The 27995-nt window shown below is 46.6% G+C and overlaps 5 protein-coding genes across 9 annotated transcripts; 2 read left to right on the top strand and 3 right to left on the bottom strand.

The window, feature by feature from the left end:
• Positions 1-3391: 3391 nt before the first annotated feature.
• LOC105699416 (MIT domain-containing protein 1-like) lies at positions 3392-4643 on the top strand. Its single transcript, XM_012424369.1, has 4 exons — positions 3392-3669; positions 3822-4060; positions 4122-4321; positions 4443-4643. Exons 1-4 carry the CDS (start codon positions 3549-3551, stop codon positions 4606-4608), a joined length of 726 nt encoding a protein of 241 aa, XP_012279792.1. The 5' UTR covers positions 3392-3548; the 3' UTR covers positions 4609-4643.
• Positions 4644-4857: 214 nt separating this feature from the next.
• LOC105699413 (protein inscuteable homolog) lies at positions 4858-9328 on the bottom strand. The gene is made up of 5 exons (XM_012424364.2): positions 8350-9328; positions 7819-8181; positions 6323-6730; positions 5969-6197; positions 4858-5885 (listed from the first exon to the last, which is right to left on the bottom strand). Exons 1-5 carry the CDS (start codon positions 8598-8600, stop codon positions 4935-4937), a joined length of 2202 nt encoding a protein of 733 aa, XP_012279787.1. The 5' UTR covers positions 8601-9328; the 3' UTR covers positions 4858-4934.
• A 2417-nt stretch (positions 9329-11745) lies between these two features.
• On the top strand, positions 11746-14324 carry LOC105699414 (T-complex protein 1 subunit beta). The gene is made up of 6 exons (XM_012424365.1): positions 11746-11870; positions 12057-12366; positions 12442-12875; positions 12944-13021; positions 13098-13704; positions 13790-14324. Exons 1-6 carry the CDS (start codon positions 11868-11870, stop codon positions 13960-13962), a joined length of 1605 nt encoding a protein of 534 aa, XP_012279788.1. The 5' UTR covers positions 11746-11867; the 3' UTR covers positions 13963-14324.
• A 221-nt stretch (positions 14325-14545) lies between these two features.
• On the bottom strand, positions 14546-17468 carry LOC105699415 (NADH-cytochrome b5 reductase 2). 2 transcript variants are annotated; one of them, XM_012424368.1, is made up of 5 exons: positions 17016-17468; positions 16054-16813; positions 15381-15710; positions 15122-15310; positions 14546-15025 (listed from the first exon to the last, which is right to left on the bottom strand). In XM_012424368.1, exons 2-5 carry the CDS (start codon positions 16072-16074, stop codon positions 14642-14644), a joined length of 924 nt encoding a protein of 307 aa, XP_012279791.1. In that variant the 5' UTR covers positions 16075-16813; positions 17016-17468; the 3' UTR covers positions 14546-14641. The 2 variants fall into 2 exon arrangements, with proteins under 2 accessions (XP_012279791.1, XP_012279790.1); XM_012424367.1 differs by lacking the exon at positions 16054-16813.
• A 123-nt stretch (positions 17469-17591) lies between these two features.
• LOC105699410 (phosphatidylinositol 4-phosphate 3-kinase C2 domain-containing subunit beta) lies at positions 17592-27987 on the bottom strand. 4 transcript variants are annotated; one of them, XM_012424362.2, is made up of 25 exons: positions 27627-27987; positions 27019-27272; positions 26723-26932; positions 26409-26646; positions 25846-26107; positions 25436-25656; positions 25258-25366; positions 25016-25177; positions 24700-24929; positions 24492-24591; positions 23998-24417; positions 23723-23924; positions 23402-23572; positions 23073-23333; positions 22802-22990; positions 22326-22557; positions 22080-22226; positions 21772-22020; positions 21195-21631; positions 20960-21116; positions 20158-20393; positions 19842-20042; positions 19558-19754; positions 19217-19464; positions 17592-19107 (listed from the first exon to the last, which is right to left on the bottom strand). In XM_012424362.2, exons 2-25 carry the CDS (start codon positions 27270-27272, stop codon positions 18934-18936), a joined length of 5307 nt encoding a protein of 1768 aa, XP_012279785.1. In that variant the 5' UTR covers positions 27627-27987; the 3' UTR covers positions 17592-18933. The 4 variants fall into 4 exon arrangements, with proteins under 4 accessions (XP_012279785.1, XP_012279786.1, XP_012279783.1 ...); XM_012424363.2 differs by lacking the exon at positions 27627-27987 and adding an exon at positions 27518-27577; XM_012424360.2 differs by lacking the exon at positions 27627-27987 and adding an exon at positions 27376-27502.
• Between the last annotated feature and the right edge of the window lie 8 nt (positions 27988-27995).

Genomic DNA, 27995 nt, shown 5'->3' with positions numbered 1-27995 from the left:
AAACGCGGGTCTACTCCCCTGGGGAATCTTCTTCCACCGGCTGTCAAGTGCCGCACACTGACACGTGCTGCCAAGCCCCGCGACCTACCATGACTCCCTGCTGTGGCCGCGAACGCAAAAGTGTCATGGCGGCCGCGACTCCACTTTCCGCTCACCTGAAACAATTAGACCGACATTAAAACGATGCAAGAGCGATATAAGTCTCGCCAGCCATTTCAGGCGCCTCCACCCGAGGAATAGACACGAACTTACTATCCGATTCAACGTAAACGAGCCGATAGTCTTCGAAACGAGTCGTTTCGTCCCTGCGTTCATCCATGCCCTGTTCGCCCGGAAAGTGGCGTCATATCGTAACCGAAGTACCGCTTGGCAATGATTTCGCAAAAGGTTTGCCCGGTGGATGGCCTTTCCGAGGAAAGTCGGCCCGGGTGCGACCTAACCTGGATTCGACCGTGTGACACGGAGCGAAGGGTGACACTCACACATGCGCAGCAGCGCCCGCGCAGGCGGCCATACCGGGTGCGTGCGCACCCACACGGAAGCGAGCCCGACCCCCATGGCGGCCCGCTACATATGTCCTTGATTTGTCCGGAGAATAATATTCTCCTGGAAAGTTGATTAAATATCGGCCGGTCCGCCGGCTCCCCTCCTCCCTGGCGACCCATAGGAATAAAGCGTCACGCTACCGTGCGGCTCTCCTTTTCCCCGTACTCTATTTTCCATCACGGTCCCGGGAGGAGTAACCGTTCTCAGGATCGACTGTAAAAAGAATTTCCGTCATGAAATTACAGCACCGGATTTTTTTTTTCCACCGCTCACTTTTAGCCCTATCCACTAAATCATCACAAAAAAGACGTATTTTACATAAGAAACTTATCTACGTATAAATTACGCTTATCGGAATAGATTAAAAGTGAGGTACAAATTCTAGGATACGAGTTCAGAGTTCTTATCATCGATTCCTATGTTTAGCTCGAACCTCCCAGTCGCGAGGAGGGCGTGGGAGGAACAAAGAAAGTCCCTGAAGAGCAAGGAGGGGTATTCCTCGTCGGAGACCCGGGGTCTCAGGGTGGCCGGAAGAGTCCGACCCGGTGCAGACGCTCGCGAGAAAGCGTGCCGGGGGTCCACGTAACATTAGATGATTGTGAGCTTGTAATTTCATTAAGAGGACGGAGGGGTAACGCGCGCCGAGCTGTAATCAGTTTAGCCGCGGGAGGCAGCAGGGGTGGTTGCCAGGCGGAAGACGCCCAGGGCGGCGGGGGCGAGAAAAAGGGAAGCCAGCGAGGGAGCCAAGAGAGAGACGGAGCTCGCCTCTCGCCCGTAAGGGCGAGAGAGACGCACCGAGCCGGAAAGAGGCTGGTCGAGTCGCCCCCGAGTCCGCTCACGGATTGGCGAATTCCCCGCGGATGCACCGACTAGAGATCGACCGCGCCGATTGGCCGGCGAATCTCTAGACGGGGTCGCTTAATGGCCGGGAAATTGAGCGATCTTCGATTAGGCGCCCCGCCAAGACAAGGAATCTCCTCCTTGCTCCTCCGTTCCGGTTTTAAGAGCGCCGTTTCCGTCCACTTTTGTGATCGTTAAGGCGGGCCCGGATGTGAGCATGCTCACGTGTGCGTATTCAATCCATGCCTAGATGTGAGCATGCTCACGTGTGCGTATTTAATCCATGCCTAGATGTGAGCATTCTCGCACGTACAAAATCTACGTCCAAATGTTATCTTGAAGATGTAATATACTTTTCCAATAGGATGTTTTTCCCGCAAGTTTTTTTACACCGACAATGTTTTTCCGGTTATTGCATTAACTAACGTGCGCTCAAAAATACGGTATGTAGGCGGGGGGGACGTTGTAATTATGAGGCTCCTTGTTTGAGGTTAGAATGTTTCGAGATTCCGCGTTTCGGGGGTCGCGGCTGACCAAACCTGGATTAACCACTGCGGGGTCTCCGCGGTAGACCGTATGTTTCTCCGACGTGATGGCCCTCTCGACTGGTACAATGATTTATACTAAGGGGCCCAGAGTGGACAATTTTGACCCGGCCGACGAGAAGAGAGAGAAGCGTTACCCCATAGATGCCTTGTCCCATGGGTTCAGGGTTGACTTCTCGTAATAAATGTTCAACTCGTGGGAAGAGGCTCGATTCCCCCGATCGTTCTTTCATCAACCTTCCAGCCCTAATTAAACGATAAAACAAAGTTACACTAATTACCACTGGCACGTGAGGATCGATTTCGCAAATTTCCATGTAATTTAAATAAACTTTAAATTTAATGAACTCTAAATTGAACTTTGAATTAAATGAACCTTACACCTGAAATTAATGAGTTTGAGGTACCAATCTGCTCGGGAGGCCTTAGAGGTTATGTCCATCGAAGGGCGTCATTAGGCGCTATTGCGTCATCGATCGCACGATCGCTCTTATCATAAGAAATTGGTATCGGCATTACATGAATATTTATTTTATGACGTTAAATAATTCATGCATCATAATGTTGCAGAAATATGCAAATGGCGGACGCCTGGTAATCGTTAATTTAGTATTCAGCAGGTTTCGATTTTCGCTAATTTCAAATCGATCTTCGATGCCGGGCGTTCCCGGAATAGGCTTCACGAAATCGTCCCAATCGCTTCCTTTTATAAAAGGAATCTTCGCGATAATAAAGCCTAAATCAAGCTCCTCATTACGAATTAATGGAAGCAACGACCGGTAACAACGTTACACATATTCCGGGCGCAATCGCTGCTCCGGAATAGAGAAGTTATAAAAGGGGAGCATATTATATCAACTCCGAAAGCATGTCTCTATTTAGGGCCTTTCAATTTTCATATCTCTATTGGTTCAAACCCCTTGATCGGATTCATGTTTTAACGCATTAACTACTGTCTGGAAATACAGGGAAGAAATATGAATCTTAATAAAGACGATATAGACTTGAAATAAAGATCACGCAGTCGACCTAACCTATAACCGCAGACACATGGTCTCATAGACTATATCCTATTTTCCCCCATTTATTAATACAATCTGTCCATGCTCCTTATTAATTTTGTTTCGTTATTGCAATACTTAATTTTTCTTAAAAGATTTATTTTTCTTACCTTAGTTATTATTTGCACATTATAGAGAAAAAGTTGGGTTGGAATTTTAGACTGCATGATCGCGGTACTGAGACGGTTATTACGAAAGAGAACATAATTAAATATTTTCCTACATGGCCGAAGTACAGCGCCATCTTGCAAGTGGAGAGTTCACTACTGCAATTTCTTACTTTATCGTTATTGAAATGGTTGAAACGAGTTATCCACTGAGAAATTATTTACCCGACCGTCGGTTTAAGTCGCACGTCGATAACTTGTCGGCCGTGCTGCACATAACCTAACAGCCGAACTGACGACACCTAACCGTTCCACTTCTCTGGTACATACATTCAACAATTCCTGTATATACTCTGCTTGAATTTTATAAATTGACGGCTGTTTGGTAATTTTTGGCGACGTATTGTAATACATTGTACGTATTCGAATTAAGTTTTTAATTTGATATCATGGAGAGTGCTGCCGCAAGCATTCTGCAACGAGCAGTTGACATGGATAAGAAGGAACGATACACCATGGCCCTAGTTTTGTATCAGGAAGGGCTTCAAATACTACTCGACTCTGTGAAAGGTATATTGTTTGTAATATCTTCTTGAAATATAACAGTGAAATTATCTGAATGATAACGACACTATAAGTGATTGGGACAAAGTATAACACTTTGCCGTTCTGTTAATTCAATTTTTTACAAAGTCAAACAATTTGGTGGTCAAACAATACAGAGGAAAAGAATCCGTCGAAGCGTGAGCACTTTAAGGAAAAGGCGCTTCAATATATGGATAGAGCGGAGAGGATTAAGGCAATCATCGACCAAAGGAAGTCTGTCGGCAAGTACAGAGAAGTAATGGAAATAGAAGACGGCTCGACGGGTCATGGTTATGTCAGTATATTTGGCAGATTCTTGGATCATATGGTAACGGACATTATTATCGAGGATCCCTACGTAAGAGCATTCCATCAGGTGTGTAAAAATTTTTTTTTTTCGTGTAACCTGCAGGAATCTGAAATCAATTTGATCGTAGTGCCAGAACCTGGTTAGATTATGTGAACTGGCTGTACAAAAATGCCGCTCACTTTCAAGAATATCTTTGGTAACTACCTGTGACCCTCAAGACCAACAAAACCAATCAGAGCGATTAAACCAATTGAAGAGAAGTTTGGAGACAAGGCTCGTTCAGTTTGATGTCACATACGACAGCGCTCTACATGACCGAAGAATCAGGTAATAACAAATAAAATCTACATTTATTTAATTCAAGGTACAATATCTGTTAATAGAGTGTTATCTCATTCTTCGTTGGATAGTAAAAAATACTCCACAATAATCGTCCCCATTTTTTCAGGTTAAGCAACGGTTGGGTAATAAAAATAGGCCGTGGTTTAGACTACTTTAAAGCACCCCAAGGTAAATGCGTCTTGGGCGTGTTCGATCTAGAACTAAGACCATGCCTCGCAACGACGGTTGACGTATTCCACGAAAGCCATGTACGTCAGACCTTCGAAACTTAATCCATCTACTTTGAATAAGGACCATCCTCCATCCATTTTCCTTTACATTGTTACAAATGACTATAAAATACAAATAATTTTCTCGCGAAGTATGGCACATTAGTGTTAATATAAATTAAGTATGACATTGTATATTACAGTATTTCTTAGACTTTTAACGATGCCATAAATATCAGAACTATATATACACAGCAATGTTTATAATGTTGCAAACATTTGTTACATAATTAAATAAGCCCATCACGTATCTCAGGTACCCGATGTCTCGATGAAGGGGTCAAATATATATTTTGTACATAATATCCTGTCTTTGACAGTAATCCTGTTCAGCCCAAAGCACTACTATCGTAGGCCCTAGCCACATTAATCTGTTTAGCAGCCTTCTTGCAGGCCAGCCTCAAGGACTTAGTGTATCGCAGCCGTCCGTCCTCGTCGACATTATCTCCTGGAGGAAGGCAATTCGCGCCGCCAACGGCGACCACCTGGCTGGCAATCTCAGGATCCACGCAAAGTCTCGTCAAGGCTGCAGCTGCGGTATCTTCGAGTCGTTTGTACGCATCCTCCAGACCCGGAGGCCTCATCCTCAGGAAATAAACCAGAGCAACGGAGGCCCTCGCCCTAGCCAAGTGAGGCCTCGCCTCCGGCATCCTGGCCAGCTGCCCCACAAGAGAAGCAATCTGCTCCATCGTCCAGACGTTCCTGCCCACGGACCTCTTTAGACTCTTCAGCAACCTACGGACGCAATCCTGGTCCAGGATGGCAAGGACGCACTTCCTGGACCTGGAGAGGTGGTTCAACGCGGCGGCAGCCAGGAGCAAGGTCTGACCACAGGTGGTGGCCTCGGCCAGCTGGATCAGCGACCTCACCAGGACGTCTGCGAATGGCTCCATGTGCTGCAACCCGTAGGCCTCGGTCCAGGGTGCCGTGATCTGGACCACGAGGGCAGCGGCCTCCATCTTCTCCGACTCTGGGGAAGATTCGGCTGCGAGCAAGTCCACGATGATCTCAGGGCCTCCCTCGCGGACAAATCGGTTTATGGCGGTCGGACAGCAGCAGACGCTCGCCAGGGCGCGCAAAGAAGCTGCTCTCAGGTCCCCGGAGTTCCTGCTTACGGAGATGAGGGACGTCAGAAGGACCTTGATGCCTGAACATCTAGCTATGCTGCTCGCCGCCCTGGACCCTGCTAGACCCAGTGCCGTCAACGCTGCAAGAGCTCCACGCGCTGCGCTGCCACCCAGGAGTTCCCTCGGAGCCTCCTCCAAACCACGCACTATTCTCTGCGGATCAAGAACACCCGTTATCTCGACAGAACGATTAAAGATTATATATATAATCCCGATGTAAACTAATCCTGTAGTACCTCTATGTACAGGTCGAGCTGCGCGTCGACCGCCCGGTCGACCTTCGCCTTCAAGTCGCTTATCCTAGCGAGGGTCGCTCTGAGACCGCCATGTCTGTTCCTGTCCCTGGCCAGAGGAAGCTGTCTGGTCGGGACCTCCATTTCGCCGAACAGGGCCACGGCGTCCTCCTGCAGCGACCGAGCGAGCTTCCTCACCCTGTCCTCTCTCTCTTCCGGCTTCGTCATCTCTCTGGAAGAAATCGATCCCGATCAATTCGCTTACGTAAGACACCAGTTCCTCGAAACCGTTCATGCAGATTACTCGGCGCATTATCTAGGCTTTTCTTACCGCGATCGGTAATCAAGGCCACTCACTCTATCACGTATTTGTAGTGCGAGTTAAATCGGTCCGCCCTGTCCAACAGCTTCGTCGCAGCCGAGGTAGCCAAGGAGGTCAGGGTCCTGGACTCCTGCAGCTTCCTGCGGGGAAGAGCCTTGCTCTGCAGGGTCGTGCCGCACTCCTCTTCGGCATCCACCGCCAGGTCGTTCAGCCATGCTCTTACCGCGGACAGAGACCTGTAATCTCGGGTCTCTTCCCCGGCCCTGGAAGAACAGTCCTTCCTGGCGACGTTTCCGGTTCCTCCGAAGGAAGAGGATCCTCGAGGCGCACTTGGCGCGTCTTCGGGGGGCTCATTGGCGTACAAGAAATCTCCAAGGCACTCCTCAGGGAACGTCGAAGGAGATCTCTCCTGGGACACCTTCCGGTCGGCCTCCTTCTCGGTCCTGAAAATTAAACGGACGATTCAAGTACCGCTACCAATTCCAGCTCTTTCTCGAAGAACCTCCCGAGGAATCGATTGACCTCGGTTGTTTTAAACAAGGTTCCTACACCTTACATTTTTTTTTTTTTATTCACTTTTCGCTTGCCCTTCGTTATATCCGTTCCATTTTTTAGGTACCACCTGTTACTGGATACGTCCACGACTCCGCGCACGGCATTCCGCGTTTCCGAGTTTCCACACCTCGCCGGCAATTACTCGTGACTAATCTACGAGATCCGTGGATATTTGTCCTGGCATACCATCGGCCGATACGCCGGTGAATTCTTGCTGCATTTGCTGGCCGGACTGCGAGCCGCTGACTCAAGCCACCTCCTTTAGCACGTATTCCTCGCGCATTGACTCACGTGCTCGACGCACGCCCTGTATACCGATGTGCGTTCGAACACGCAGCGCCTTAAGCTGGGACCGAAAACGACGTGCGTTACGACGGACGTTGGAATGAAAAACCTTGTAACGACGGACAGACGTTTATTTAACAATTATAGTGGTAACGTATACCACTATTTTTGTCTCACTGTACCGTGCGTTCTCATTTTAACCTTGGCTTTCGAACCTCGAACATGTACTTCCGGTCCAGCCCGACTCTTAATCGTCCAGGTCGCACCCTGAGGAGGCGTTGCGACGACCTACCTCGAGGCAGGTGTAATGCCACCGAGCACGCATTGCGTACCGCAAGTGAAAACTGCATCGCTCGACGCATTCCTCAGGGTGACACGAGTAGTCAACACGAGTCGAGTTTATCGCTCTCGTTTCTGGGACCTTACGATCTGATAACAGCCGGTGTATCGATAAGCGAGTTGATTTCGAAAGCGATTAGCTCGATGACTGTCCAACCGTGTTCCAGATTCCCGAGAAAGCGAAGGGCCCCAGGTAGCATGATATAGGCATAATGTCAAGACTTATGTCTCAAGTCCTATCATTCCAATTTTCAGATATCCTCGTATTGATAATAATGAGCAAAAAATAATTTCATTACGACCCTCTTAACCCAAGATTATTTTTTTAGGAAAGGTTTAACGAGATACCAACCGCTTCAAGGATGGAAGCTGACCCTGAAGAGCGCCTCTGTCGACGCAGGGCTTCTGCTTTGGGGTCGACGTGTGCGAAGGACCTGGAGGAACCTCGCCGTCCCTCCATGGGGAGTCCACTCTTTGCTGGATATCCAGCCTCCTTCTTCTTCGACTTCTGGGTGTCGAGCAATGTCTTCTTCGAGGTCCCGACCTCCTCTCCTTGGAACGCAGCTCGTCAGGACTCGTGGACCTCTCGGAATCGGAAAAGCCAGAATCCTCGCTTCTAAAATCCACGAAACGCCCCAGGTCGCGAGGTTCGCTGCGATGTATCCCTTCAGGGTCCTCTTCGGCTCCCCTGGCGACCTCGTCCTCGACGCGCTCCCTAAAACGGAGGTACATATAAAAAAAAAATCCTCGCGCCTTCAAGATCTACTTCAAGGTGGCAATGTCAAGGAGTCGCTCGAAGTGCAAGAAAACATTTACTTCGAGGAGATCGACATCCAAATGAATTTTTTTTTCATCTTCGATTTTTTGATTTTAGGGTGTTTACCCAGGATCTTCAGGAAGGACCTCGCGGACGGTGGCGTTGTCGGACAGCTCCTTCGACTCTATAGCGTCCTCTTGGAGATCCTCGACGCCATTTTCCTGAGAAGACGATGAAAACTCCTGAGGCGACTCTGGCCCTTCTTCGGGCAGACCCTGAAGTGGACCCTGAAGTCGGGAGAAGGGATCCTCCTGCAGGTCCTGCGAGGCCATGCGACCCCAGAAGACTCTGCTCTGGTCCCGTTTAAACCGGCTCATCTCGACAAGAGTCTCTTCTCCACACTGTTTCACAATTTAATAACCAAATGTACGATCCGTTCCGTATGGTCCTCTCGATGGACCATCATCGATAGCACTTTTTCGTCAGCGTCATTTTATCCAGTTGCAATTAATTTAATTTCGCAGTAATTAAATAATTCACTTTTCTTAGGCTCGATTATTTGAGTGATCCCTAAAGGAAGCGATCAAGGTCACGGGTCGTGTGCGGGTCAACTGCGGCGGTTTCTTCGAGGTCTTCGGTCACGCGCGAGGAACTTCGACACGCGGGCGACTCGGTACGACTGAGCCGCATGCGGAAGAGCGGCTCGCGACTTCCTGGCACGAGTCGGCCGCGTGCCCCACCTCTTCTTGTCACGAATCGCTTCCTGCGTGTCCTGCGCAACGCGTCCTCGCCCCCACGCGTCCATCTCCCCTGCGTGTCGTACCAAACCCCCCGTTAAAAAAAAAAAGAACAAAGATCTTTTACAGAAAAAAAAAAATCAACAATGTGTTGCCTCTCTCTTACTCGCGGAATTTATATTATAATACGTCAGAAGCGTTTATATCCCTTAGAGCTATTATCAAGTTTCTACAGAATTTATGTACTGTTGCTTCCTGTAAGCCCACCAAACGTACTTCCATTACGATTACATACAGACACTTAACGATTAGAAATTTGTGATATTTAATGTAACACGTTACATGTGCGTAATGTTTACATTAATAGTAATACGGTTGTGGCAGAATTATAAAGCGAGTAATGCAATACGCATGTACATGTCACCATTTTGTTGTACAATTATTAAACTGTAAGATAATGTCATGTAGCCGTGAGAATGTATGCTTTGTGGGTGAAATTCATTTTATTACGTTTATTCCACGGGTGTATGCTAGCGATAGGAGCGTGTTAGTGTATTACAGGAGAAGTGGCTTCTTCGCTTAGGGGAGTAACTTTTATTCAGGGTGAAAAACGGATGGAGGGCAGTGGCGTCTCCATGGCCCTCCGGATAGAAGAGCATCGTGCCGGGGGTGCTTCGCAGGGGGAGCCTCGTCTGCAAATCACGCCAATGGCCCCCGGGGCCAGGTGCGACTCCTGCCCCTCCTGCTGCTCCCTGTTGGCTCTTCTGACGCCCCATGTGGGCCTGCACCCCTGCGCGCGGCATGGCACGCGCCCGTACCCGACGCATCTGCGCGTCGCATGGACGAACGCCGATTATACGCGTGCACGGGTGATATACGGCGTTTCAGCCACGCAACGCACCCCGCAAGAGACGACACACGATTTTCCTGGACTGTAGTAACGGTATTTCCGTTATTTTCGGACAATTTCCCTGCGAAATCGGGAGATACGGGGAGTGGAAAAAGCAAGATGGCCGCTATGACGCTCGGAGTCTGCGGCGGTTGGACTATCGGCGCGTCGCATAAATGAATGTCGATTACACGAGTATACGGGTAATATTAAAATAAGTTCCATACGAAGCGTCACACGATTTTCCTGAAAGATAGTAACGTTAATTCCGCTGTCTTTAAACGATTTCTTCGCGAAATCTGAGAAAAGTCGCGGAGAGGAAAAAGCAAGATGGCCGTCATGAACCCCGAAGTCAACGTCGCTTCGCGAGTTTTTCGGGCCTTATTGCTGTGTTGAGGGACCGTGATCGAACCCGTTCCTTTGTCCACGAGTCCGTGAGTCAGTTAGCGAGTAAGCTAGGCCTCGACAATGATTTGGGCGTTGCGTTTCGGAGCTGAAAGGAATGCATAATGTATGCGTCGACGACCCTCGGCCGGAAGGTAGGACGACTCGCGAGGAGGTCACCCGAGTCCCGCGATTCCGGATGAGAATCCATTGGGAAATGTTTCTAGGATTAATCCAACATCGCTATGGCAGTGAGTCACCGACTTCGAAAAGCGTTCTCCAGGTGCGCGCCGTGACTCACTTTCGGGAAGCCGACCGACTTCAAGGGAGGTCCTTGGATCGGAGAGTTAAGTCGTCCACTTGCCCATTCATGGGATTCCTGGGGACGATAAAAGCCCGATAAAATCCAAGGATGCCGGGAGATAGCGGCGTTACCACCTTGGAGCTCGAGGAAAATGCATCCCGCCTTCCATTATGGACATAGGATATAAGGAAGCATGTTAAACCGACTATGAGAACAACCGTAACGAAAAATGGAACATATGGCGACAGCATACGTATTGTAAATTTACCACATAAGCGTATTGACTTAACAAAATTATAACGTGACGTATCAATTGTATAATTATATCTGCGATTAGCGCGAACATCGCGTCGCCGTTTGCACGTTGCGGAGACCCTCACGATGTCGTTGTGTGTTTGTAGTTGCGATATGGGCCCCTAAGTCTCTGTATAGATTTTTCACGCTGTATGGGAACCCGTGTATAGGCATTGTGCGTGTCCAGCGGGGAGACGAAGGGGTCCCATAGCCGATGAGTAAACTAAATGGGGGACAGCTGTAATAGACCGTTACGCGGCGACGCGCGTTCGTTCGGCGCGCTTCTGGAGCCTTTTCTCTGCACAAGAAATACTAAACGAAGTCGCTCAATGAGCTGTCTTTCACCGGCTGAATTTTTCTTCACTCTTTACACATATGCCCGCTTAATTGGCGGCGGTTTTTCGGATCCTGAGAAATCCAACGGACGAAAGCAGCTTATGTAAAGACCGCGCTTTGCATGCGGACAATTTCCCACGTTCGAGGGCTGAAACGGTTTTCACGTCCTGTAAATGTCTATTCGCATTTTTGGAGACCGGTTAGTATCAGAAGAAAAAAAAACACCAACGCTGTTAGAAAAGGTTAAAAATGGCAGAATGAAAGTTGAGGATAATTTACGCTGATTAAAAAACCCTGTGACGTGTTTTATGCGCGAAAGGTGTTTATTAGAGTTTTTTTTATCACTTCTCAATACTCTGGAAATAATATTTCAAGTATAGAGAAAAGTAATGAGTTTTGACATTCAAATCGTTCAGCAGGTAGAAGGCTTACCGGCGAACCGCATTACGTATTGACGCGCCATCTGCCAGATCTCTAGGGAGAACGATCGAGAAATTTCTCTTAGACCGCGATATTCGGCGCCATACTTATTTCCCCTGGATCCTGTCTCGCCATTGGCCGAGATCGCTCGTTTCAAAATGGCGTGCCGGGAGTCGTCAGCGACATCTCCATGTTTGGAACTCTGATTTCCCTGTGGGTGTGAAGAAAGAGCTCGATCCGATTTTTCGAGTAAAATTCTGCCCATTTACGAGGAATCATCATGGTGAGTCTTCCTCACGATTGCCACAAAACGGGGGAATGATTATTTAATAATAATTTCGAAGGGTTTAGAGAATGGGCTGTAAAAAAGCGATCGACAGACCGGCGATGGTTTTCTCTAAAAATGTGACAAATGGCGCACGTGCCCGAAAACCCGAAAAACTGAATAAAATGTATGTTTTACTTGCAGGTGTCTTTAAACCCCGTGCGAATCCTGAAGAGCAATGCCGAGGAGGAGAAGGCGGAGGTGGCGAGGTTGAGCATGTTCGTGGGCGCCATCGCCATCGGAGACCTGGTGAAGTCGACTTTAGGCCCGAAGGGAATGGACAAGATTTTGGTGTCCCATGGTCGATCTGCTGGAGAAGTTCACGTCACCAATGATGGAGCTACGATACTTAAGAGCGTTGGCGTTGACAATCCGGCTGCCAAGATCCTTGTCGATATGTCCAGAGTACAGGATGACGAGGTCGGAGACGGCACTACGTCGGTGACGGTGCTAGGTTTGTGCAAAAAAATTGGAAGTAACTAAACATTTAATAACTAACATAACTAATGAACTTTCTTTACCGATACAGCTGCGGAATTGTTAAGGGAAGCGGAAAAACTGATCGATCAGAAGATCCATCCGCAGACTATAATTGCTGGCTGGAGAAATGCGACGAATGTCGCTAGAGAAGCTTTGAAGAACGCTGCGTCTGACAATTCTGCTGATCACGAGCGCTTCCGTGAAGACTTGACAAACATAGCGCGTACGACATTGAGTTCAAAGATCCTGTCACACCACAAGGAGCACTTCAGCAAGCTTGCCGTTGATGCCGTTTTACGTCTTAAGGGCTCCGGCAATCTTTCAGCCATCCAGATAATCAAGAAGCGAGGAGGCACCTTGGCTGACTCGTTCTTAGATGAAGGTTTCTTATTGGATAAGAAACCCGGGGTCCACCAGCCACAGCGCGTCACCGATGCTCGTATTCTCATAGCGAACACTCCCATGGATACCGATAAAATTAAGGTATACATCTTATTTTAATACTATGTAACTTGTTGAAGCGCTTTCACAAAATATTTATATTCTATCAGGTCTTTGGCTCAAGGGTCCGAGTAGACTCAATGGCGAAAATTGCAGAATTGGAATTAGCCGAAAAAGAGAAAATGAAGGTACCACCTTGAATGGAATTGTCTGAATTAATTTTCTTTTTAGCACGATACTAAACATATTCTCTCTCTCTGACAGGATAAAGTGGACAAGATCATAAAGCATGGTTGCACGGTCTTCATCAACAGACAGCTCATTTATAATTATCCTGAGCAACTATTCGCCGATGCTGGCATCATGGCAATCGAGCACGCAGACTTCGATGGCATCGAAAGATTGGCTCTCGTGACTGGTGGGGAAATAGTGAGCACGTTCGACCACCCCGAGATGGTGAAACTTGGAAAATGTGACCTGATCGAGCAATTCATGATCGGAGAGGACATCCTGCTGCGCTTCTCAGGTGTTCCTCTAGGAGAAGCTTGCACGATCGTCATCCGAGGTGCCACCCAGCAGATCCTAGACGAAGCCGAGCGATCTCTTCACGATGCATTATGCGTACTGGCTGCAACCGTTCGAGAGTCACGAATAGTTTATGGTGGAGGTTGCAGTGAAGTAGCAATGGCATGTGCTGTCATGAGAGCAGCAGCAGCCACTCCAGGAAAAGAAGCTGTAGCGATGGAAGCTTTTGCTAAAGCTTTACAACAATTGCCAACTGTCATCGCTGACAATGCAGGGTATGATTCAGCTCAGCTGGTCAGTGAGCTTCGAGCTGCCCATAATTCCGGAGCGAACACCATGGGTCTCGGTAAGTCGAGTTTAGGTTAAATTTTCCATATAGACATGAGCTTGCACCTGTTCCACGTCTAAAATAACTAAATGTACATAAATAGACATGGAGCTGGGAAAAGTGGGATGCATGAAGAGGCTTGGCATAACGGAATCCTGGGCAGTGAAGAGGCAGGTTCTTCTCAGTGCGGCCGAAGCTGCGGAAATGATTCTCCGCGTGGACGACATCCTTCGTGCAGCTCCGAGAAAACGAGTCGCAGATCGTGGACGCTGTTAAAAATGTCACAATCCAAGCTGGCTGCGTTGGAGCTCGCTGTAAACGTGCGTTTTCATTATCGTTCATTCTCTTCTATGACATTAGCGTCACCGTAAAATCGTTAACCGTTATTCGTCGTTAACTGCTTAACTGTTCGTGTATGTACGATATTTGGATATAAGGATTATTAATAATCTTTTGAATTTCTGATCTACACGAAACGCATAAAATTAGGCTGCACGCACTTCACGGTCTTAATGTTTCCATCGCTTAGAAAGAGCAATTATTAATACAGCTCTTATTGGCGAGACCTCTTGGAAGGACAAAACGTTTTCATAATTTTATATTAATACGTTTAATATTAATAAATGCCTTAATCAGTATCTGGTTCTACCATACCGTTCTACGCTTTGCGTACAGATAAATTCCTAGCTCATTGAACACATCGAACCAGATTCTGCTGCACATTGATTTCTAATTAAACGATCTTATTCTACATAAGCTATCTAATGTCATGTTCAATGTATGCTTTGCAAAATGTTTGTACATCAGAAACTGTCAGTACATGTTTCATGGAATGGGGGGTTCAAGAACAACATGGGAGTTTTGCTGGTCAACTGTGATGTTAACGACATTTGTACATATATTCTTCATTCAACGTCTCTACGTAAAGCGTATCGGGGAAAGTGGAAGGCGGACATCAATACGCGAATCTAAGTTTAGAGTCATATCCGAGCTTGTCCAAGTTAGGATTACAGGCAAAATTGATCATGGGGGCAGGACCGCACATGAGTACAATTGTGTCTGAGGACGGAGGAAACATGTGCTCTGAGATCATGTCAGCGGTTACATAGCCGGTGCTATATTTCCAACCTTCGCTACTGGTGTCCACGGTGTACCATAGTTTCACCTGGTCAGAATGCTTACGGCTGATGTCTTCGAGTTCGTCTCTTAATAAAATGTCTTTTTCCGTTTGGTTGGCGAAAAGCAACGACACTTTGGTGTGATCACTCGGGTCACATATTATTTCTCTAATGAGCTGCAGCATGGGAGTGATGCCAGTTCCCCCGGCTATCATTACCACCTACAATGGAGGGAAAAAAAGGAAAATTTGTAACGATTAGCGGGTAGAGAGAATGTATGTGAAAGTGAAAATCTGTAACCTATTGATCGAACGGACCTTTTTCATGTGATACTCCACGGGAGGGTCTTTCCTGAGTAACTTTATGGCAAAGGTCCCATTCCCTTTGTATATCAGTCGGCCAGAGGGTCCTCGAAAATCTATGGTTTCCCCTATTTTAAGGCTTTCAAGGTACTGAGACATTTTTCCTCCTTCCGGGAATTTTGGATGCACATTTTTAAAGTACACCTGCGGGTCGATCATGAAGATACAATTAAGTTTCCTTATTCTCCAGAGAAGGCTGCACTTGGTGACCTACCTTAATCACTAAATCTACGTATCCTTTGTCCACGTTCCTCGAAACTGGAGTGTAGGATCGTATAACCACTTCGTCCCCGACCTTTGCGACAAGGTGCACGTGTTGACCTGTAGGTAGACCCAACACATGTTCCTTCGTAGGAAGACCAAAGCGAAACTTCCTAGTGTCATGGTTAATAACGTCTTTCTGAATCAGTGGCAAGCTGTACTTTGTAACGGGATCCTCTAGTAAAATGGGTGACTTCTTCGACTTATCTTTCCGAGAGAAGAAGTACTTAATCGCCAGGCCAGTTACTACCACTGCTCCGACTGCAGCCAGTAGAGGCAGTAACTAAACAGTCACAATATCCAAAACATTAAAACCACACTTATCGTAGATCCAACGTACGATGATAGACAGTCAAAGGGTTAAAAAAATTTAACACACTTGGTCTTTAGATTTTTCAAGAAAAGGGTATCTTGCAACTAGTCGAGAACTGGCACGTGTAAATAAATAAATCTGTTAAAAAAAGGGGGATACCATTGCACAGATTCAGTGGCACTAAAGCATAGCCTTGGAATTTTGATCGATTGAGGTTATGACGCCGAGTTCGTCGGGTTCGGGACACCGTAGCTCTAGTCACCAGAACCAATTGTCGCGTATCGCAATTGTAAAAAAAGGGGGTCAGATTTACCAGGGATTGTGAGCGTATCATCGAGGATCGTGGAATCCGTCGCACGTGGACCGCACTGTGTGTATGCTGCAAAGGCAACCGGCTACGGGCTCCAAAAACGACGCGAGCTGCTCCGCGCAGCTACACTAGCGCCGCCGACGAACACGGCGCGACGTATCGCGAGCGCGCACGGCAGAGAGAGAAGGAAGAGGCTCCACATATGCAGACATGAGTGTGTAACAATATCGAAGAAAATTACAACACAGAGAAGAGTGACAAGATGGTAAGAATTTCTAGATATATTCAATATGTTCATTTAAAAGTTTAATGCAGTTCAATGGAACTAACATGCGGGGGATAATATGTAACCAATCTACCACTCTAACGTAACATACAGGTATGTAAAAAGAGTATATTAGAATATCTGGTACGATATGACATGTGACAAGTGGATCGAAGAGAGAGGTAATCTCTATTTGTAGAGTACTTGATGCAAGAAAAGGCCTGTCAGTGTAAGGAAAAGTCCACTGTGTGAGTTGAGCCCTCGCACAAGTGTTACTCGAGTATTTGCAGACGTGTTCCAAAGCTCCGGCTGCGCACCTCTCCGGAGGAACTAATTGTGCACGCGGAATGCGCTTCAAAGCGTACGCACGTGCGTAAGCAGGCCGAAATTATCCGCATCTAGGCATCTTCGATAGCAATAGCCACGAGCTTCTCTTAAAATAGATTCTATTTCTCCAGATGTGAAAGCGAACAGCAGAGATTGATGCGAACGTCCCATCTAGTGTGTAGAGGATTGTAACATGAGTATTATTTAATTGGAACCTGTTGATTAAGTCTCACTGACAGTGCATCTATAATATAATTAATATGATCGATCAGGATATTAAACAATGTCATTAACCAGACGTGCCAGGTTTCTGTCATTTACAATGGTTCGATTAATGTTCCAGGTACTAGAGTTCAATTAGTTAAGTACGTACCTCAGAGGATTCTCCCGAGTCCATTATTTCCAAGTCAATGATTTTTAAATTATCGGCTCTTTATGGTGATTAGCTGAGCTCAGGGAAATGGAGGTCCAAGTGATACGTTCTCTTGGAATGTCAAGACGTGGCATGACCTCAGCCCGGTGACTTTCTTCTGCCCCTTCTCTGTTATCACTAATCTTCTATCAAGGTCGAAACGTGCTACAGTTCAGTTTAATGGTTTGTCCTCGAAGGGACCTCAGACATTAAAAAAAAATAACTGCGATATTTAATAAATGGCACAATTGAGTTTAACTCACATCGCGGAGTCGTTAGCGAGTAGAAACTCTAAAATGCCACAACTGATTTTCAGTCGACGTCTTATCATGAAGTCAAAGTCCATCACATTTCTTGTGTCGTTCTGCCTCCGAACAGAATACATACCTAGTAACGATAGGATGTAACTACTGTGTATGACATGATCATCAAAAAACATGACTCTCCTTAGAATAAGTCCGCACTGTAAATTATGCCCTCCAGGACTTTCATTATCTGTCGTTGCATCGGCAAAACTATGTCACCTTGATTTAAATATTGCTTTGACATGTACATGCTTTATTGAACGAGTGTTCTACGCAACGATACATACTGATGATTCCATTAAGTATTACCGGACTTCATGCATGCTCTTAAAGTAACTCCCCGACACCACCCGTAAGGTTGGAGAGAAAAATAAATTAATTGCTTGTTTCTCAGCGCCGATTTCCCGATTCCAGTGAAACAAAACGAAAAAAGAAGAAGCGCTGTAGTCAAAATAACCGTTTAATGGTGACGATTACAAATAAATTAACACTAGAGATAGATACTGTGGAAAAATTATAGTATACCGACGTATGTATAACGAAAAGTGTAAATCAAAGCATTAACTAGTCCGCGGGAGCGTATGTAAATGATAAATATCGTGGTAATTAGTGCCAAAGCAATAAGACTTTGCACTTAGACTTTTCGAGGGATACGTTCTGCAATAAATATTTATCAGGCGATGACTACGGTTCCTTGGTACGATTAAACGCGTCGCCATTTTTCTAACGAGTGCGGCAATACCGGGCGATAAAAAATGAACGCGCTGTGTAAAAAATAATGTTAATGGTAGATCGCGACACGATTGGGCAACTCTCGCCGAGGTCGAATCTTAATTCTGTACAAATCAATTTGCCTCCACGCAATCCCGATGATTGCAAAAATTCTATTATACAAATTCATACGGTTCGCGGCTCTGAACGGAATCTATGACTCGAGTATTCGATACGAATTTACGACGACATCGTAAAGAAACATCGCGTTGAAGCGTTCAAAACCATTCCTCGATTCCTAATCACAAATAGACGTGCAAAGTCGAATTAAACGTACTTACTAGACGACGTTAATAAAAAGAGTTAGGTAGAAAATTTAAAGGAAGAGGCGACGATCACAAATTCCAAGATGGCGGATATCCCGTCGCGTGATTTTCGGTTCCGTTTGCGCAATTCCTGCTAACCCTCTCTTAAAGTACAGTTTATGATCAAGTTAAAAAATCCTTGTAAAAACGGGCGACCCCTCAGTAGTTTCGTTAACGCTATTCTCAAATCTACATGTAGATTCCACGGCGGTCAGAACGTTTATCTCTGCATCACATTGATATGTGACGATTGGTATTACCCTCATTCCTAATACCGATTCTTTGATCAAGATTGGACACCCAGAGTTGAAAAACCATGCAAAATTCGATCTCGATCTCTTTACGGTACCGTTCCTTATAAAGAGACTAATAACCTTACGTTTGGGAATCCTAAACTTTGTGCGGCGAAAATTGATACTCAAGCCCCTCGTTGGGTTCATCACATATGCTAACTCTTAATTATTCCTTAGTCCTCGACACAGCCATTTCCGATGGAGCTCATCGAACGCTTCCCAGTGGGAACCACTCGATCGTCTCGTTGGTCAAGTCGAGACGACCTAGGGGCAGTCGAATGCCACCGAGGAACTCGTTTTCTTGGAGGGTATCGTGATTCCAAATCGTGGCCTCCAACGTCCTCTCCTTTATCACCTCTAGTGGCATTCTATATTCCAACTGAAACGTAATTGATATCGATACACCGTTCGAGCTTTAATCCCGAAATGACTAGAAATATTTGTTTAATACCAAAAGTAAGGTTTGAGCGATCCCCCATCCAACTTACCATTTCCATGAAGGATGGGTGACAGTTCTTCTTGACGACCTTCGTTTTCCGTTTGGTCACCTTCGTCGGGTCGGGTTTGAGGTAAACCTTCACGTAGGTGTTCGGCTCCTGAGCATTCGCAACCTTGGGCAGACCTCTCGCATGGTGGACCATTACCGAGAGCGTTCCGCGCGAATAGTGAAGGGACAACTTGATCTGGCCACTTTGGACGTTTTCCCGCACCCTCTTCTCCGCCCACCAGTTACCAACTGATGAAAAAGTGCATTTGATGGTTACTCGAGAAATCAAATGATTAGAATGATTACCAGAGCCCACGTTGAACTCGTTAACCGCTTGCCCACCTTTAACTTTACGCAAGTGTATATCCGCATTCTGCTGATCCCGCAGCAGTGGGTGAAAGAACGTGTAGACTAGATCGCTTTGCGATATCTCCGGAGCCATTTTGAACAAACTTAACAGGAACTTTTCGATATCTGCTCGACGTTTGTCCGCCACTTGCTTTATGTTGGAACGGCCGACACTGATGCCGCTCGGCAGGCTGAGAAAACAAATGATTGTCATATGAAAAATTGTATAAAAGAAAAGAGTAACATCGGAGAAGCATTCAAGATCATCGAGTCCTTACCTTGCCACCTTCGCTAGAGGGAAATGTATGCACAGCTTCTGGTAGAACTCGCAGAACTCCTTGTACGAGCGAAAGAGATAGGTAGGATCCGCGTGTCCCTTCCTCTGTATCCGTAAAATGTACATGTAATATTTTTCAGGGTCGTACCGCTTTTGGTAGCCGTGGACCTGGACACTCGTCAGCTGGCCTTCCTGCTGCATCCTGAGACGCGGGGAAAGAACTCTTATCAGATCGTTTAATCCTTTCATTTCTAACGCCAACTGTACAGTTGTTAAGAATTGATTAATACAAAATTAGTGGAAAATCGACGACTCACGTGTACGTGCGAGGAATGAAGGACAACAGCTCCCCGTCGTTGTGGTCCCCGGTGAACCTCAATTGTGCAAGGTTGTGTAGGAAAAAGTTGAACTGGGTGAACCAACTCTTCAGGGAGCTCTCGATCATGCGAGCGAAGGTCGCAGCGGCTTCCGGATTCGTCTGACCCGGCAACAAAGCCTTCTGCACGTAACTGACCGCGTCCATTGTCACCCCGGAGATGCCGGAAGAGGTCATCTGCGAATTCGTATAATCGTTCATCTTTAGACTGTTCAGCATCTCCTTGATCTCGATGTCGCTCAGCTTTCTGTCCGGGAGGCTGCGCGCCCGAATCTCCGCAATGAGCTTCGACTCCATCGACGACTCGTTCATCGTGGAAATAATTTCTTTAGACTTTTAAGGATTTTTCTCGTGCAACGAGTCGACGCTCCTCGACGCATCCTCTCTGACTAATCTTTGCGTACTACTGCAATATACAGGATACCCCCAAGTTGAATATGATAAATAATAATTAACGCCACACTGCGAAGGGCTCCGAGCGATATCTCTCCGCATTCTGATAATGCCGGAGGATAAAGTCTTTCCGTTGCGGTTTCGATGTTTTCACAGCGTATAAAACTACGCCGATAACTCTGGGAATTACGTGCGATCGGGAGAGATGTATAAATAGTACGTGAGAAACGGTTTCCTCCACGAGAGAAGCGAAATTGAAAGGACTCATTTTTTTTTTTTAAAGGGACTTAATTGCGTTTTAACGAGTTTGAGAATTTATGGTGAAAAGAAAACTTGTCGAGGGAGCTTACCAGTCCGAAGAGGTGAAGGATGAGGTTACCATGCTTCCGAACAACATTGAAGGCTTGACAGCACAGGTCCACGAAATGATGGAATTTTGCAGAAGGCTTGTCCCCGCCATTAATAACATACGCCATGTCGGATGTCAATACAAATGGAGTCCGGTCCCTGGATAAGGAAGACACCAGAGGTGATAATGGCGTTGGCGTAAAAGGGACGTCAACGCTAAATGAAATGTGAACGTACCGTTTGAAGTTCCCAAACATCTGCGCGTCTCCCAGGAACTTGCCAAAGTCGATGTGGAACAAATGGCCCGAGGTCTTTAACATAATATTGTCGTTGTGTCTATCACAAATACCTAAAATATAGGTAGCCACGCTGTAGCCAGCACAGGACGCGGTGAAGTTCTCGACAGCCCTTTCGTACTCTAACTCCGAGGGATTGTGTTTGGCCAGCCACTCGGCGATCGGTCTGTCCTTGAAGGAACCGGTCAACCCAAACTCAACTTGTATCTTCCTCAGGGTCTCCGCATTAGTAACCATCTCGATCATGCCCCTCTTATGGCCAGTGGGTACGCAGGCAAAAGTCACCATTTTTAGGTCGAGGCCTTCCTTCAGCCAAAGCTTGTCCATTATGCGGACCATCTGAAGAGTGAGCATGTCCTGCTGAAGGTCATCGCCGACCTGGAACCGCAGTCATTCTCAGGGTTAATAAAAATAATTTAACCAAACTATTTAAACTATCTCTATCCTGGTCATTCTTATACATCGTTCATTCACACGAGACGCTACTAATTATAACCAGAACCGGCTAGAACCCTTGCCTTGAAGATTGCAGGAGTGATGACGTTGTCGCAGCCGACGAAGTTAATTTTCAACGGCAACGTGAAAGACGGGAAGTACGAGCAGGTCTGGACATTAATGCCGAAAACTTCGCTACTGGGCGACAGAGGTAGACACGTTCCGTCATCCTCGGTAAGCTGTCCGTGTATATTCTGCAGTCCGACTTTAAGCGCCTCCACTCGCAGGGACTCTTTGGTAGTCTTGATGTTCTCCGCGACCTCGTGAAGATTCTGGAAATTAGCATTACAAGTTAACTCCAATAAACATGACAAATACGAAGAACGGATACCTTCACTAGGAGCTGCTGAGCGAGGAAGCTGTTCCTCAGGGCTTCACCGATCACTGCCAGAAGTGCTCTCAACATCAGCTGGAGCCTTCTGTGGTATCGAGAAGAGCTGATGCTCTTATCGTCATCCGGGGAATTTTCCGGAGAGTTCTGGACGAGAAAAAGACAAACGCGTTAGGTGATTGTTCGAAAGAAACCAGGACATCGCACAGGCACAAGAAGCTAGTGAGTTCCTGAAGACTTGCCAACCTGTACCTGGGGACTTTGTCCCGGCAGTGCTTGAGTCAGGAGCCAATAGATGTGGTGAGCCACCCTGGCCGAGAGCAGGGAACGTTCCAGGAGGAACCTCGCCAACGGTGAAGCTTCGTAGGTCTCGTGCTTCAGGGCTTGAAGCAGCTGCGGCAGGTAGTCTATGAGCTCGTCGTTGCTCAGCTCTCTGATCCAGCTGACGGCCATCTCTCGCACCTTCATGTCTGGAAAGCTGAACGATCTTTGATAGTACAAGTTGTATCTTCCGGCGAAACTCTACGTTCTTAAGTGAAACTTCTCGTCACGGTAGTACAATCGCGAAAATAACGAAAAACTTATCATTACAGAAATTGCACTATCATGATGTAAGAAGTTTCACTTCAAAATGACGTTTCACCTCCAACGCACGTGGGGGTATATTATTATTAAATTCATAGGATAAGTGGCTCGTCAGATTCATGAGATGAATAGCTCACCACGGTAGAAGTAATTGCAACGCCTGAACAGGCGGAAGTGGACTCCAGACTCGAAGGGACGCGTGAAGATCAGGAAGACAAGCCCAGTCCCAGCTATGTGCTGCGAGCAAAACCTTCGGCAGAGCTTCTGGTCTGTCGTGCAAGTAGTGCCTCTTCTCCCAGAGGATCTCCCTTTCGTCAACGGGTGGTCTGTCGAAAGATTAAAAAATTACTAACGACCCCCCACGGTTCTAGGAAGAAAAATAGTATCAACTACTATTTCTCAGTTTACCTCGAGAACGTGTCCTGCTGCGTGATGTCTATCAGCAGTTCCTGAGTGTTCTGGTCCAACGAATTGAAGTCCAAGGATTCTACATCATGGTCTCGGAGTTCCGTGGGGAACAGCACCTTTCCCCCATAGTCTGGGAGTTCCAGACCTATGATGGGATACGCATCTCCTCGAGGATGGATCCCAGGCGCCGGTGCTGGACCCAGTCTCTTATCCGCAATCGCCGGCCACAAGGAGAGGAAGAAGCTTCCCTGGCTTATCACTCTGGAAGCGAAAGGAACTCGTCGATCATCCATTGATCGCAACGAATCAACGGGTCGTTTCGTGCATACCCATCGTAATCAAAAAATTGTATGGCTCCCCAGCCAAGTTCCTCCTTCTGCATGGCTCCCTCGTTCGAGTTCGACTCGTGTTCCGTGGGCTGCAAGGTGCGACCGTACAGCACTAAAACTAGTCTCGCTTCTCTGGGCACTTGGCAGACGCTGATGCCGTGGAACTCCAACCTGGAGAAATTCAGATTTGGATGATAGTTGGATAACCATGCTCTAGTAATATATCCAATTCTTGCTGTATATATTTTTTATCTCCTCCTCCTATATTTATTTTCCATTCCTGTTATTATATTTTGTTAATTCCTTGCAAAAACGCCTTACCAGGTGTTGAACAAGATCCTCGAGTAGAAGTTACAGCTGACCGTCATGGGTTCGGAAATAACTGGGTTCCCAACGGGTCTCGTGCCATGGAATATCTGAGCTGCCACGATATAGTCGTCATGTTTCCAGGATCCCGGTAACCGGTGCACGGATCCTACCCTGACGAGGACCGTGTCGATCACCTCGGAGGAGACCAACGTATCTACAGAAATCGGAAAAACCAAGGTTGAGTGAATTTACTTCAAATTGACAAGCTGAAGAGACTGATTACGCACTCGTTGGAAATTCTCCCCGGCTGTTTAGTTGGAAGTCCACCCTGAAGGCGTGACAGTACGTTTCCACCAGGTCCTGTATCGCGTCCCTGATCTTGTGGCAATGCGTCCCTATCACGTCGGGAAATTTCCTCCTCAGGGTGACGACCGAATAGTCCCCGTCCTCGTGGAGGACTTCTGGCTTCTTGCATTCGATGTTGGTCGTGTGGATCTGCGGCAAGAATTGGCAACAGGCGTTGACAAAATTGTCCACTGCCTCCGTTATCTCATAAGTCTCCACATTCCCCATGAGAGCACTGACTGCTTTCACTGCCTGGACTACTCCACGGGGTTGCAGGTGTGGCAGCAGACTGGAACTATGATTGGAGGTAGCCAACTGTATCGAGGCAGTCTCTACACGTTCTAACTCTTTCTCCACGGTTTCTGAAAAGGGAAAATGCATATCGGTCTTAATAACTGTCTTCGCACGAAGTGCAACCCTACGATACAACACTTACCCAGTAAAATGATCAATGTATCGTAGGAGATGGGTTGCAAAGGCTCGTTGGGAAGTATGTCTTCCAGTTTGAGGCACTGATCTCGATTATCGTCCTGCAGCTGAAGAAAAAAAATTAGTCTCGTTAATTCTGTTGCTGCCTCATTATTCCTAATACCGTTTCATTATTTTTAATTATTCCGGGACAGTCGTAATTAATTTTGACTTACTGTACGAGCAATGGATCGCTTTATTTGTACTCTGGTCATAATGGCTAGTTCGATATCCTTCTCCAATTTAATACACTGATGTATGTACTCGTACTGTGCTAATGTCGTGTTAGGTGCAAGGTACTCGGCGAGTCCCCAAACTCTCAGACAGTATTTTTCCACATTCACCGTATCTTCGTCCTCGAGAGAGCACGCCACGTTAAGAATAACGTGCTCGACGCTGCAATTCACTAAACGCATTGCACAATTGTTATTTGATACCTTATCAGGTCGCTCATTATGGTTCCATGCCAGGTGAAAGGATATGGATTCTTACCGTCACAGGTAAATGTTATGGGCGGAATTGAATCGTGACTATTGCCAGGCAGTTGTGGATGCACTACTAATTTAATGCTAGTACCCTCTGGATACAAGTTCTCCATCATCGGGCTGATTATGTGGCCCATGTTTGTACCAGGATCATTGAAGGGAAATTCTCCTACAAGAGAAGAATTATTTTAACTGTTTCGCTAATATATAAAAATACACAAAGATCGTCCCATAAAAATCCCAACGTACCTCGAACGGATTTTATCATCTTGTGAAAAGCTTTCAAATCACAATCATGCAGCGATGCTCTAGTCTTTACCACGGTGACATTTTCGTAGAGCCTTGTTTGTCGCTTTTGCTGCGATGGAAATTAAATTACTTCTGGATTAAGTGCATCGTCCAATTTTAAGTGTATTGTTTAACTTACTCTTCGATCCAGAGACGTTTTTCTCCTTTCGATGGTGTTCCATGCAGAGGAATTCCTGGGAGGCAGTGGAGGTGGTGCGGCAGGTGAGACAGCAGGAGACTTTGCTGACTTTTCCACAGCCACGTAAACCGGGTCTGAATTGACACTCTCATTTGTGCTGTACATGTAATCGAAAGGGTCGAAGGGATCGTAGACTGACCCACTGACATGAGACTCGGTATCTGCACATGTAAAACAAAACAATTAAGTTGATAGTTCAGAGAATACCAATCTAATCTCTTCGAATTACTAATGGATTTAATCTGAGACGATCAACTTGATTTTTAGCTAGCTGAGCTTGGGAATTCAGTTCTTATCTTTAGCGATAACGCAAAGTTCGATACTTCTAATAATACAAATGAACCTAGTACCATCTTTCCACTCCTTAGGATTACTACTGTTTTCTTCGGTCTTGACGAGCAAAGGATCGAAGGCCTCCAGCACACTGACCCTGACGTTAGTCTTGTCCTCGGTTTGCTCGAAAGCACTCAGGTCAATAAGATTACTGTTTGGCTTCTTCTCGATAACTTTCAAAACGCTTAGCTGCCCATCGTTTGTAGGGAATGTCGGAGTTGATGCACTACTTGCAGGTGTTATTATACCAGCCCGATAATTCAGTGGCAAAGGAGGGATCTGAAAAACGTAGAAATTTTGCTAATGCAACATGGAAAAAAAAATGGTCCACCAGAATCAACTATACTAGTCCAACTATTTTTTCTCTATTAATTTCTAAGGCATCTAAGGTCGATCTGTTTGAAATCAATATACCTGCGCGAAGAAATAATTTCTAAAAGCAACGAGATTCCAAGCAGGCTGGAATTATAAACATTAAATTAGGAAGCACATACGTGCGTTAATTAATCTCTATTATTGCTTCTATCTTCCTAGGAAAAAAAATCTTAATTCTGTTAAATGTCCACAACGAGGCACTTGCCTGTGGAACGGAATCTGTCACGTGACTACTGACACTGCTGGCTCTCGACATGATAGGACTGATGCCTGGAGTTCCAGGAGTGCAAGGAGCCGTCGAAGATCGGGGTCCTGGAGATGGCGAATGGTATCTGAAGTCACGTGAATTGTATGTTGCGGCTGAACTGTTACTTCTTGAAACTCTTGAGGAACGTCTCAGTAACGCAGGGTGAGTATCCCATCTGGGCTCTATCGGTGCTTTGCTATAATTGATATCACACCATAATTATAATATATACAGTCATAAAGTACTTAAAATAAATATAAAACAATTCTTACGGTGGTGGTGGAGGTGGTACCGTGGAACAGTACTGCTCCAGGCTATCCTGTTTCATTGGACTGGTGAAATTGATGAGGTCCGCAGACTGTTCCTGATTAGATGTCGTTGAATTTCTCCTACAAGGAATGGGCGGTGGTGCAATAATAGAGGCATTCCTGGATTGATTCGTATTAAAGGAACCCGGCCTGGGACGACTCCTCAGGTATTGTCTGCAAAATGGAACAAAGTATTCTACCATTAATAAACCACCCTCGGAAGCTCAAGTACCTTCACAACATGTAAAAACTTGAATCACCTGTCTCCATTTCCAGACGATATTCCATCTGCCTCCGAGACGCTGCTATTACATCCCTGGGTACTGTTCTGTGGAGTATAAGCTTTCTGGACATGACCGCTATACTCCAGCTGTTGTTTCTGCAACTTGAACTTCTCCAGCGCTAGGCTTTCCAAGCTCAGTGCTTGCGCCCTTTCCAAGTCCTCCTGAAACTGGCGCTCATAGTCGATCACCGCCCGTCTCTGCGAGTGCGGCTCTCTACCATAGTTCGACATCTAGAAAAAAACAAAGGCGAAACTAAGAATTACTGTATACAGTCTTGGAGGTATCTGCCAACAAGTTCAGTTCCCCTTAAAGAAGGATATTTCCCATCCGTACTGCGAAGACCTCCGACAACTTAGGAGCGCACGAGGACATGCAAATTCGAAGAAGCCCATCGAGACCACCGCTTGTCTTACAGTTATCCGCACAGTCAAGCCTCTGTTTATGCTTGTAGATGCGATCGTAATTGCTGATATACTTGGACTAGGAGGCGAAGAGAGATATTTATCAATCAGCCACTCGACGAGCTACTGTCATGAAGTCTTGGATTGACCTCGCGGCGGCCGCGACTCGCTCCGATGTCTTACCCTGGCATTATTCTGACGAAATTCTGTAAACAAATCCACGTCCGAGATGTACAAACATGGGCACTGAATTCGCGCAGTGGGCACCGTTATTTCAGGAGACGTGACATCTCCTCCAAAGCGCAACCAAGCGCACCGCTGCGTGCCGCTGCGCGCACCTACTTGCCGCTGCTCGAAGCATGTTCCGAAATGCGCTGCCGAGCTTCATCGCTGTCTTCCTCTCTCCTTAAGAAACCTAACTTGCATCCGTCTCCGTCATTCCGTATTTCCAGGCGCGTCGAAGTCGCCCGCAGCTTGCCCCGAGCGCCGCTAGAACGCATGCGCGAGGCGTCGCTACAATCAATTGTCGCGCGGCGGAAAAATTCAAACGGC

This window comes from Orussus abietinus, unplaced genomic scaffold (assembly GCF_000612105.2).
Source record: "Orussus abietinus isolate OABI.00-Male unplaced genomic scaffold, Oabi_2.0 scaffold8, whole genome shotgun sequence".
Taxonomy (NCBI): Eukaryota; Metazoa; Arthropoda; class Insecta; order Hymenoptera; family Orussidae; genus Orussus; species Orussus abietinus.
This window is presented reverse-complemented; position numbering and strand designations above follow the sequence as displayed.

What these genes read in the sequence shown, in the direction of transcription:
- LOC105699416 (XM_012424369.1), top strand. Translation starts at nt 3,549, where the DNA reads ATGGAGAGTGCTGCCGCAAGCATTCTGCAACGAGCAGTTGACATGGAT. An exon ending in ACGTAAGAGCATTCCATCAG is followed by an intron (nt 4,061 to 4,121) that starts GTGTGTAAAAAT and finishes ATTTGATCGTAG; the next exon opens with TGCCAGAACCTGGTTAGATT. An exon ending in CTACATGACCGAAGAATCAG is followed by an intron (nt 4,322 to 4,442) that starts GTAATAACAAAT and finishes CCATTTTTTCAG; the next exon opens with GTTAAGCAACGGTTGGGTAA.
- LOC105699410 (XM_012424360.2), bottom strand. Translation starts at nt 27,414, where the DNA reads ATGTCCTCGTGCGCTCCTAAGTTGTCGGAGGTCTTCGCA. An exon ending in CATAACATTTACCTGTGACG is followed by an intron (nt 24,930 to 25,015) that starts GTAAGAATCCAT and finishes CAATGCGTTTAG; the next exon opens with TGAATTGCAGCGTCGAGCAC. An exon ending in CAATTTTTTGATTACGATGG is followed by an intron (nt 23,334 to 23,401) that starts GTATGCACGAAA and finishes TTTCGCTTCCAG; the next exon opens with AGTGATAAGCCAGGGAAGCT.
- LOC105699415 (XM_012424367.1), bottom strand. Translation starts at nt 17,039, where the DNA reads ATGGACTCGGGAGAATCCTCTGAG. An exon ending in ACTCGGGAGAATCCTCTGAG is followed by an intron (nt 15,711 to 17,015) that starts GTACGTACTTAA and finishes GTGACTGTTTAG; the next exon opens with TTACTGCCTCTACTGGCTGC. An exon ending in ACGTAGATTTAGTGATTAAG is followed by an intron (nt 15,311 to 15,380) that starts GTAGGTCACCAA and finishes ATCGACCCGCAG; the next exon opens with GTGTACTTTAAAAATGTGCA.
- LOC105699414 (XM_012424365.1), top strand. An exon ending in CCGAAAAAGAGAAAATGAAG is followed by an intron (nt 13,022 to 13,097) that starts GTACCACCTTGA and finishes TCTCTCTGACAG; the next exon opens with GATAAAGTGGACAAGATCAT. An exon ending in AGCGAACACCATGGGTCTCG is followed by an intron (nt 13,705 to 13,789) that starts GTAAGTCGAGTT and finishes GTACATAAATAG; the next exon opens with ACATGGAGCTGGGAAAAGTG.
- LOC105699413 (XM_012424364.2), bottom strand. Translation starts at nt 8,600, where the DNA reads ATGAGCCGGTTTAAACGGGACCAGAGCAGAGTCTTCTGGGGTCGCATG. An exon ending in CAGCTTCCATCCTTGAAGCG is followed by an intron (nt 6,731 to 7,818) that starts GTTGGTATCTCG and finishes TTTAATTTTCAG; the next exon opens with GACCGAGAAGGAGGCCGACC. An exon ending in AGCTCGACCTGTACATAGAG is followed by an intron (nt 5,886 to 5,968) that starts GTACTACAGGAT and finishes CTTGATCCGCAG; the next exon opens with AGAATAGTGCGTGGTTTGGA.